Source organism: Liolophura sinensis, chromosome 6 (assembly GCF_032854445.1).
Source record: "Liolophura sinensis isolate JHLJ2023 chromosome 6, CUHK_Ljap_v2, whole genome shotgun sequence".
NCBI classification, from domain to species: Eukaryota; Metazoa; Mollusca; class Polyplacophora; order Chitonida; family Chitonidae; genus Liolophura; species Liolophura sinensis.
In genome coordinates, this window is record NC_088300.1 from 56890639 (window position 1) to 56902861 (window position 12223).

The 12223-nt window shown below is 38.5% G+C and overlaps 1 protein-coding gene across 1 annotated transcript in view; it reads right to left on the reverse strand.

The window, feature by feature from the left end:
• LOC135466669 (Na(+)/H(+) exchange regulatory cofactor NHE-RF1-like) overlaps positions 1–11649 on the reverse strand; it is a 29598-nt gene extending 17949 nt beyond the window's left edge. Inside the window, exon 1 of the mRNA XM_064744294.1 lies at positions 11186–11649. Within this exon, the coding sequence (XP_064600364.1) occupies positions 11186–11561 (376 nt within the window). The 5' untranslated portion in view covers positions 11562–11649. The remainder of the gene's footprint in view (positions 1–11185) is intronic.
• Positions 11650–12223: the final 574 nt, after the last annotated feature.

Genomic DNA, 12223 nt, shown 5'->3' on the forward strand with positions numbered 1-12223 from the left:
GCCAAAAAGTTTCACAAGTAAAATACTTCTGACAACTATGTACGATATATGCTACAAAATCACTTTGCACGAACTATGTTTATAGGATGAGTTCAGCTACAAAAACAGGCAAATTCAATCCAATTTTTTTTTACTTTGAATCAAATTTAATTTTGTATATACCTCATGTTTTTATGAATGCAAGCATATGAAGGCAGGTGTAAAAAAGTTAATTGAAATTATTATAAAGTTAATTAGTTATTGAAAGAGATAAAATTCCAAGAATTCAATTTTTTTAATGTCTTGGCACATATGGCATTTATCTGCTTTTGTGCTTAAACTCTCCATATAGGTCCATGCAGCAGCAGTATAATTTGTTCTTATTTTACCAGATAAATCAAAACCAAAACCTGGTTTTTCAAATCTTTTGTCATGTAGCTGTTTTAACATGTACAAACAGGAAGTAACTGTTTTAGGAGGCAGAGATATAGGGCATCTGAACTAGGCCAGGCAATATTCTGCAGATAGTACCACCTGGTACAGGGAATCAACCTATTATACTCAACAATCAAGGTTCCAATCCCACCAATGTAGCTATATATAATACTGACGCACAATTCTAGGCCCTTCAAATATAAATGTCAACAATGTCCTTTCACCTTTGGTGTACTTTAACTAGTCTGAGCCTGTTAAGTTTATCAGTCACTGGTTTCAACAGTACTAGAATGAACTCCAGTTTAAATCCAGATCCTACCTGCTTCCATTAAGGTAAAAAAAAACAAAACAAATTAACTCATTCCACTGCATCTAAAAGGAAAATATCAATTCATTTTTTATTAACTTTGACAACTACATGTACTACTGATTTTCAAGTTTTAAAGATGTTTTAAGAGGAACTTTTGTGACTAATGTTTAACATCAGGATATTCATCAATCAATCATTAAAAAGAAAGAAACTCTTCAGGAGTATGACGAATCATAGTTACACTCTTCAGGAGTAAGATGAATCATACTGACACTCTTCAGGAGTATGACGAATCATACTGACATTCTTCAGGAGTATGGTGAATCATAGTTACACTCTTCAGGAGTATGGTGAATCATAGTCACACTCTTCAGGAGTATGGTGAATCACAGTTACACTCTTCAGGAGTATGGTGAATCATAGTTACACTCTTCAAGTGTATGGTGAATCATAGTTACACTCTTCAAGTGTATGGTGAATCATAGTTACACTCTTCATGAGTATGGTGAATCATAGTTACACTCTTCAGGAGTATGGTGAATCATAGTTACACTCTTCAGGAGTATGGTGAATCATAGTTACACTCTTCAGGAGTATGGTGAATCATAGTTACACTCTTCAAGAGTATGGTGAATCATAGTTACACTCTTCAGGAGTAAGATGAATCATACGGACACTCTTCAGGAGTATGGTGAATCATAGTTACACTCTTCAAGTGTATGGTGAATCATAGTTACACTCTTCAGGAGTATTGTGAATCATAGTTACACTCTTCAAGTGTATGGTGAATCATAGTTACACTCTTCAAGTGTATGGTGAATCATAGTTACACTCTTCAGGAGTATTGTGAATTATAGTTACACTCTTCAGGAGTAAGATGAATCGGGGCGGCTTACTTGCCTTCGGTAAGTCATCTCAGTGAAGCAGCACTAGATAAAAGAGGTGTGGAAATTCGTCCTGCTACAAGGAGGCACATTACAAGTACATGCACCCTAATGATTCCTTCGTCGTCATATGACTGAAAGATTGTTGAGTACCACGTTAAACCCCAAGCACTCACTCACTCACTCACTCTTCAGGAGTATGAGGAATCATACTGACAAACACTCAAAGATAACCTTGAATGAAGTACGCACTTACACAGAGCTTTTTAACATGATGATCTACACATCCAGAAAAATATCCAAATTTCATGTACTTGTCCAACTCTTAAAACCGAATCTCTAACTTTTGCAAATGTAATGTGTACCATGTTACTCTACATGGTGACTTTGCCATAATTTCTCCAGAGGATTTCCTATTTGTTCTTGACTACCTATACATAGCTTAAACATGGTAATCCCTGTACAAATTTCCTATTACTGGCAACCAAAGAATATATACCCTGACTGGTAAACACAGTGTAATGTATGTTTAGTGTATTGATTTAAATGGGTCAACATACAGATATATATAATGTACCATGGAATGGGTTAATAGATACAAGCCAGGTTCAGCAAGGTACTGTTTGTACTCTAATATTGATACACGTCTGTTTGACATTTCCATAAAATTAAAGTAAAGGTTTGATAACCTGTACAAACATTGTTTATACTTAAACATGTTCAGGCACAAGAAACTTGTCTTAAATAATGCATCAACGCCTCCTGGTGGGTATCTGGTGTCTCATAAAAGGGGAGGTCATTCTGCTGGGTCAAGGAGGGGCGAGACAGTAGCCCATGCATTGTTAGTCAGATAAATGGACTTTCTCAAAGTTCCTCTGAGATAGGCTTGTCTGTGCAGGTCAGTTAAAGCTGAGGGGTTAGGCCGGGGATCTCCAGGTTCCATCATTTATGACTGTTTGAAGTCTCCAAGACCCAGTCACTTTGCTGGGCTGTATATAACATGAACTGGTATTATGCATTAGTCTGCAGATATCTGAATTTGTCACTGATATAGGTCTTAAATTTGTCTATCTCTATCAGGAGCCACCCCCACTTTCCAACCTTCACAAGAAAAAAAAAGAGAACCTGACATAACAGGAACATTAACAGTTTATTTCTTACTGACTGCTTTGTACAAGTGTGTCTTCTTCCAACTCAAGGATTGAAGGCAAATTCTCATTCTGCAACGTTCACTTTAGGTGCATATCTTAATATTCCCCCTTTGCTATATTTATTTATTTATTTATTTGATTGGTGTTTTACCCCATATTCATGAATATTTTAGTTTTACAACAATGTTGGGAGGAAACTGTTGGGAGGGGATCTTTTGTTATAATGCAATATTCAACATGTGCTACATCAAAGTGCTCCATATATACAAAATATTACAAAGTAGAAAAAGTATCCACATATACACATGTATGCTAGTATATGTACAATATATCTCATTCCAAAAAAAAAAAGAGTGAAATAACTTATGCTGAATTAAAAGACCCCAAGTGCAAAGTTGTACGAAGTAACAATTTCTTACTCAGAACTATAAATACAAGTTGTGTGTATATTTAAGTGATACATGCATCCAGTTGATTTTCTAAATTTAGTCAATAACAGTAGAGTGAGTGTGCTCAGTGAGTGTGTTATATAGATGGGTCGGCAATCCGAGCCAACATCAAAATGCACTTAGGTTTGACATACAAGGTCATCTAGCTGCCAGGTAAGATGGCCACAGTTGACTGGCAGGGTGTTGGGGGATTGAGCCGACCAGGAGGATCCCATATACTCAACCACATCACGGGCACTCTCAGTGTACTCCTATAGCTTCATGTCATATCCACACACAGACATATCCCCCATCTGTCCCAGAACGACTACAACCCTGCAGTCACATCATAGTTCTCCAGTATTACTCCATGTGACAATGCAAACCCAACCTCTGCTGCAGATTCTCCAGGCCAGTGCGCTGGGGGTTAAAGGAGGGAGGGGGGGTCTAAAAGGGTGTTAGGGCAAGGGGTAATAAAGTAATAACATCAGTTTTAATCTGCAAATCTGTCCACTTTTAAGGTAGGCTACACCTGACACCCAGGCAATGTCAGCCATGTAGTCATGCGAGGTCTTGATGAGGTAATAGGGTAACAGGGTGAGACAACAGGTTCTGATCACATGTATGTCCTGTCCTCAACAGGTGTATTAAATATGGCTTGTACTGAAGTGTGCAGACAGGTATAGCACTAAGACTACCCAAGATTCTACCTGTCCAAACTGTGTGCTAGATTAGATAACAAAGACTGTACATATGTCACAGTATAAAATGAGCTGACCCAGTGCAGTATAACCCTACAAATGTACAAATGTCTTATGTAGTTTGTATATACAGATACCCACACGTTTCAGCATGTATTATGCATACCAGTATATGTACACATATGCATTAAGTAAACTGCCCCAGATTTCCTTGCTATATGCTGGCAGGAACATAAAAGGACACATGCAGTAAACACTTAACAAATGGCCTAGTTTTACTCTTGTCTGCCAGTGTATAGCTATACTTGACCCACCCTTAACAGCAAGTTATAATTTGGCTCTATGGGGGTGCAGCTAAAGTGGATGTTTACTCATGCTGACCACCTTGGGGTAAGGCCTTCACAGAGATCTACCACAGGTCAAATCCCACCACCCTGTCTTAGTCAGGTATACACTGGTCAGTGTGCAGTGATTCCTACCTGACAGCTCGGCCATGGCCGAGTAAGCAAGCTGGTTTTATGGAGATGGTAATGTGGAGATGTTATCATGCATGGAACTGCTTGACATGAATATCAGAGATAACAGATTAGGCATGAGTATACACAGTACAGCTAGAATAGAAAACAGCACCTTAAACACTTATACCTAAATGTAGATGAATACTTTAAGGTACAAATCCTCTGAAATTATGACCATAACAGCCAGTAGACATTTCAACACTGCTGTCCATGACCACAAAAATGAAACAAAGAATTTTCTTTAGATGTTACAAAAGCATTCATTACAGCACTGAAACTGTATATATGATCATGGTATTTTATTTGACACATGTGGATGTTAATTCTGGACACTTTTACATACATAATGTTATTACAAAACTACATGTGGTATGTGGACATAGTTCAGTATGGATTCTTCGTCCCATTATTTTCTATTACAGTTCATGTTATGGAAAGATTATTTATTTAGTGATTTACTTTTCCCATGTAGAGTTGACATCCTAAACACTAAAGCCTATGTCAGCTAACAAGGCAACAAAGTTCCAAATATGTACACAATGTCAAACAAAGTTTGCTCATTGTATACATCAATCTAGTGGCAAATGTTCTGGAAAAAACACTGACAGAGAAAGTGACAAGTGCAGCTGAATTAACTCACTTGTTACATTTAGAGATACTGTAATTCTTCAAGGTTTTCACATGTTTGCAAGGTGTTTATTCAAGCATATTGTGAAGGCATTAATCTGTGTAGAATGGTAAAATTACACTTTTAGTGAGGCCTTGAAAATCACCAATCCAAACAATGTAGTTTTGTTTCCAAAGTCAACTTAAAAATGTGTATAATTATATGCGCAAAGGTGGACAAAATGGGCTAAATCTGATTTTACGTGTATATAAACAAGATACACATACAGTAAGTAAAAAATCTAACATTTTGAACAGGACTAAGTTACTCATTCTGATTGATTCTCAGAGTCCTGTTGATCTGTGTGGAAAGTATTTTTGAAGTTTGAAAAGTAAGAAGATAACCTACTGGAAAAACTGAAGTTTCAGCAGCAGAAGAAGCATTTCATGGGATTTGTCATCTGCCTTAAACTGTAATTTTTTGGGCGAAATGTCAGATTATTTATGTTATGAAATATTTAATTACATGTAAGTGGAAAACAGGATAAGTATGAGGGTTTCTCTATGACTAATCACCATCCTTTGTATTACATTAGATGCCACACATACACCTTATAACAGATCCAAGATCTACAAACATTGGCTTTCACTGCTCAGGTTACACCTATGAAGAAACAGGGAACCAGATCCCCAGATAATGAGCAAAGCTAATTTTGACAGCAGACAGGTAGATGTTGATGTGTTGCCAAGGTAACGGTGCCCCTAACAGAAACCTGCCTGATTGGGTGTTCACTCTTAAATTAACTGGTCTAGTTATTTTCGTCGGCTTGCTAACTAACTATGTGTTAGCTATGAATGATTAGTGCTCATTAATAATTAAAGGCAACCAAACAATCAGCGGGAGCGGCTAGCTGAACCACGGCTGTTCTTACATCACAGGGCTAAGTGTAAACACTTCAGAGGAAGTCACTTTAATCCTGCTACATCAAATCACACTCAGCTCTATTATGCCTGTATTCACTAACATATCACATAAATGATATGAAAAGAAAAAACAAAAAGTTCAACTTCAGTCTGCATGCAGGAAGTGAAGTACAGGATTGTCTGCCACTGTGATGGAGTAGAAATTTTTTACACCATCATATTGGTGAACATTGCGGGGCCACTGACTCGGACAAGTGGAAAACAACCACATTGTACAAGTAGTTTGCTGTCGCACTAAGATACTTCACAGCCTACTTAGCTAGATGGGCAGGAAAAACAAAATGGCCATTTGTCACACCACTCTGTCCTAGTTGAGTGAAGATCCACAAAACCCTCTTGAAGATATTTGAAATTTTTGATACTAAATTTGCAATGCATCACTTCCTCTTTTTTTTGATAAGCATGTTCTTGTTTTTTTGCACAAACCTAAATACACAACATAACCTAGAAAGTAACTTTAAATCCCAGTCCTCTTACTCACACAGGGAAAATGTGTGACTAGCAGACATATTAACAACATGTTTCTACACATTGCATACAAATACACCACAATATACCATGTGTGACTATTCGTGGGTTAATCCAGAGTAAGAAAATCAAACCTTTTGAATTGGATGAAAAAAAAAAAAACAAAACAAAAGATAAAATTTGTCTGATGGAATTTTAAAGCGGTTTAAACTATTTTCCTGGAATATATGGCTTACAATTGTCATTAACAATATTCCTAAGATCAAGTCTTACATATGTGTATGCATTACATCCTTAAGCCGCCTGTGCAGTACACACAGTAAATAAAACTACAGGTAACAGGTAACAAGTACTACATTGTATCTGACACCACATCAATTTACCTACAGATACAACTGTGCAGTACACACAGTAAATAAAACTACAGGTAACAGGTAACAAGTACTACATTGTATCTGACACCACATCAATTTACCTACAGATACAACTGTGCAGTACACACAGTAAATAAAACTACAGGTAACAGGTAACAAGTACTACATTGTATCTGACACCACATCAATTTACCTACAGATACAACTGTGCAGTACACACAGTAAATAAAACTACAGGTAACAGGTAACAAGTACTACATTGTATCTGACACCACATCAATTTACCTACAGATACAACTGTGCAGTACACACAGTAAATAAAACTACAGGTAACAGGTAACAAGTACTACATTGTATCTGACACCACATCAATTTACCTACAGATACAACTGTGCAGTACACACAGTAAATGTAACCCCAGATAACAATTACTACACTGTATCTGACACCACACCAACATACTTACTGATGCAACCACATGTATGGGCAACCAGTGTGAGTCTCACAGCTTTACACACATACATACATGTATTTAACAGCTACATGTATATGATGTACATATGTAAGTACATGGTGTATACGTACTTAATATACACCTTCATAATTACATATACTTAAGTGCTACATGCTCTTATGAGTTATATTTAATATACTTAAGCTAGTATTAGTAGTTCTTCTTAAACACTGTAAATAACAGGTGTTGATTTTGAGAACATGACCCTACGTGTGAGTTACGACAATGCATGGACACCTACTAATTGTGAGGGATTACACTCGCATGCAGAATGAAGTCCTACAGAAGAAAAATTCCTGTACTGTGCAGATTGTTTACAACTAATGATTCACCATTCATCTGCATTATATCACATATTTCTGTCTTGTATATGTGAAGTAATGGAGACGTCCATGGTTGGGTGAACAGTTTTTTGTGACAAAGCAGTGCACTTGAACTAACTCAGTGGTTTTCCTGCACAGCTACATGTATTCTGACGCTGAGGTCCATCCCACAACAAAAAGAAAAGGAGTGCATTATCTATTGAAGGAAAGTGATGGCAGCTGACCGACAAGTGGAAAGAGCTTTCCAGAGTTTCCTGTTGTCAGGACAAAAACCATATACAAGCCTCTTTAAACTGGAGTGTGGGCCTAAATATACATACACTGTGTCTCATTTTGCATGATTATGATTGATCTTTGAAAAAGGTTTTCAGGCTCACTTTGATTGAGTGAGTGTGAGTAATGTGGTACTTAACAATTTTTCAGTCATATGACGACGAAGGAATCCTTACAGAGCATGTAATGTGCCTCCTTGTTGCAGGACGGACTTCCACTGCTCTTTTATCTAGTGCAGCTTCACTGAGACACCTTACTGAAGGCAAGTAAGCCACCCCACCCAAGCCATTATACTGGTGCGGGTCAACCTGTAGTTGCACTATCCCCTTCATGCTGGGCTCACTTGGAAGAAGGAATAATATATTGCAGCACAAGAAGTAATATTTAGCATGTTTTATTAGTTTCCAAAAATGCTTTTTATCCAGGAGAATTTTAGGGCCAATACAGGACATAGAGCAATTAAACTGATTAGTTACTGTCTGTCCATGTCACCAATATCCCTAACAGAAACCACCTCATCAGTTACTGCGAGTTACTCTCCCGTCTGAATCATATACCCTCAGCTGACCAGACAAAAAACATGTCCAAATTCCAGTTGTCAATGTTTAGAGTGTACTGAGATAGTCAGTGACATTGTCGTGCGGAGCAGGCCTGTCTCTGACACACCCCTTCTCCTACTGACATATTTAACCTCAGCAAATATCAGGTAATGTCTCCATGTTACAACACTGTCTGCTGATAAACTGTGTCCAGTCTATCTGGAGCAATGCTCCTATATGTAGACGCGTCACCGTGTTACCTTGAGAGGTTGTCAACCCCTAGGTTAAGTCCATGTCAGCTTAGGATCTTCATTAATTGTACAGGTAATTAGGTGATTAAGACACCTGACACTGGCTGTAAGTGTCCAGGCTGGTCATCCACAAGTGATATACCCATATACTGTCACAGGTATTCTATACCTGGAATTAATATATGTACTCCAGCCATATGATTAAGAGCACTATTTCATTAACTTCAGTGGGTAATTTGTATAACTCATTTTCCAGTGTTTACCTTCTATCTAATTATCTATACTATGCAGCATATTACATTAAAATACTCCACTTCAAAAAGACATCATGTGAAGAATTATAAATTTGGTTTTTGGATGAAACTTTCTAACAGATCACCCAAGATGAATAATCAAGGCCTATTAGTGTCTATATACCTGAGTTTCTACATGTATATACAGGGTATGTTGAGTGACAAAGAATGAATGAGTACTGCAGGACTATCAACATGGAATTGAAATTTTTTGAAAAGGTTTTAATTATGCACTGTCTAGGAACCCTCTGATGCAAGCAAAGTCAGAGCAACATGCTGAGGTGAAAGTCAGAGCTACACGCTGAGGTGAAAGCCAGAGCTACACGCTGAGGTGAAGATCAGAACTGCACGCTGAGGTGAAAATCAGAGCTACACGCTGAGGTGAAAGTCAGAGCTACACACTGAGGTGAAAGTCAGAGCTACACACTGAGGTGAAAATCAGAGGTGCACGGTGAGGTGAAAGAGCTACACAGTGAGGTGAAAGTCAGAGCTATACGCTGAGGTGAAAATCAGAGCTGCACGCCGAGGTGAAAATTAGAGCTACATGCTGAGGTGAAAATCAGAGCTACATGCTAAGGTGAAAATCAGAACTACATGCTGAGGTGGATGTTCCCTTGTATACTACAGCTAATTATACCACAGATCAGAGAGGAAAAAGAAAGAAATTTGTGAATAACGTCGTTATTTCTAGTATGAGCAGCATGTTTATAAGAGCAAAACCGGCCAGGACATTTTGAAATATGACTTTTTTACAAGCTGTCAGCAGAGAAAATTCAGTAAAAACTGATTTCCTCTCATTATTTAAAGGTCCATGTTAAATTGCCCTGCTCTACCAGATGTAGATTCAGTTGAGCAGGGAAATAGATGAGATGACCATGCATACCTTTGGTATATAGTAGTGACTCTGATCAAGCTTACAGGTTTTATGTAAATGAGTGTATGCACCACATTACCTACACACACATGCATGCAGAATACATTCTGGACACTAAGCATCATTAGACAACAGCTCAATTCACTGATCAACTATGAAACAATCAACATTACAAATTATGATATACATATATGCATCACTGCTATATAATTAGCACAGCCTTGGGTATGCAGGTCTGCCCAGGTGTGTTAATGAACACATATTCACCTATAGCCTCATTTACAGAGCCATTTCTAACATCTACCTGTATCTTATTACAACCCTAACCTGTGACATCCTGTCTCAAATTACAAACAACAGATCAGTGAATGAAAAATCACCTGAATCACATGCATAGACATAAGCTTTGGTATAAACAGATGAATAAAATAAATAATTTAACAAAAAAAAATCACCAAGGTAAAAAAAAATCACCACGGTAAAAAAAAATCACCACAGTAAAAAAAATCCTAAGCAATATTGTGCAATACTCATTACGTCTATCATGTTTGTGTAATATAGGTATATTCCATTTATTACACTACTGAGTCACCTGACAGACTGATTGACATGGGATGTGTTTATTACTCCGCTATTACCTGGCACACTCCTGTTGCTAGGTAAATTCTGATATAGCCTTGAACAGCTCTCACTAGTAGGTACCATCTTGACAAACTGTCAAAAATTTTGTCACCTAAGGTGGATCAGGACATATGATTTTAATTTGATTGTTGCCAAATGCCATACTCAAGAATATCTGACTTACATGATGGTATGAGAACATTTGAGGAATTTAATTTATACCTGCAATTATTAATTTATGGGTTACTCCATGTCTGCAAGAATGCTGATCTACTTGTATGCCTCTATAACATGGTAGGCCTACATAAGGACAGAGTTTGGGTGTTATAAAGACTAGGTTGCTGCACAAAGGACATCTGAGAAGTGGGGTAATGACCCACAAAGGTGTCAACCTTATCTTTACAGCTCCCCGTGCAGAGGTGGGTGGGGATGAAAAAAGTTCACTCTTACTAACTTCAAAACTTTTGGAAAACTAATTGTTTGGCCCTATGAATGTCTGCTCTCTTCATTGTCTCTCTATTCCTACAGGAGTGGTCCGTTTTTCCCACGGATTCGGAAGGAGGGGTTATGAAGGGTGCGGGGGCTTCTAAGAGGCTGGCATAGCGGGGTAGGGGGTAAGGGTGTTCCTGGGTGGGTATGACGTACAGGGGGGTACCTACCTGATCCCGCGGGGCGTGGCTGCTCGCTTGACAACTTCAGAACCTCTGGCATATCACTCCTCACAACAACGCGTTGATCTTTAAAATACTTATCCGTTTCACTGTCCACCACAAGTAAGGAGGTCTTGTTACCACCTGCTTTGATCCTACTGACAACTTGTTGGTGATTCTCATTGCCAATATTCATCCCGTCCACTTCGACGATCCTGTCCCCCTGCTTGAGGCCCGCCGCCTCGGCCGGGGAGCCTGCGTCCACCTTACCGATGTACTGACCGGCCTTCCCTCGCTCCGCATGCAGGTTAAAGCCATAGCCGTTAAAATGGGCCCATTTAGACAGCGTACAGAGCCGTGGCTGATACTTTGCTCCGTCCCCCATGTCGTCTAACTGTTGCTTGCTTACCACTCGGTCAAATCACCTGGCATCCACTTCGACAGCAGTCAAATCTATAATATGGCGGATAAAAGTCTGCTCTCCACGTGACAGGTCACATGACAGTCGCCAGCGAATCGCGAGCGAACACAAAGGCTTGCTAAGACTTGACATAGGGAGACACGCTGATAGTGCTCTGCGGCCACGACACACAACCGTGACAGACTGACACACCGAGTTTGTTTGTCGTGTTAAGAAAGTTGTCTTTTCAAATTCGGGGACAAAAAAAAAATGTCCAGGTAGATCATACGTCATTGAAGCTGAAAGAAGGAGCCAAATGATGCATTAGTCACAGTCGATTGCAGAACAAGTATTTTGTCTAGTTGTTTCCCACACGACACAGAAGTCGGTGAAGCAAGATCGGAGTTACACTAGATATAAACACTCTGAAAAATCTCTGTAGGCCTATGGTATCAGCGTATACATTCAGGAGTATCAATAATTGTACGGCCAGCATTAAACGATCTGCTCTAAACTACACTATAACTGTATTATTCCACTTTTATTTATATATGTTTATCATGACCTCTGAAAGTTATATGGCTAGGACAACTTATAATATGAACAAAAATTCTCAAACTGATATACTGGTAGTAAAATAGTTGACG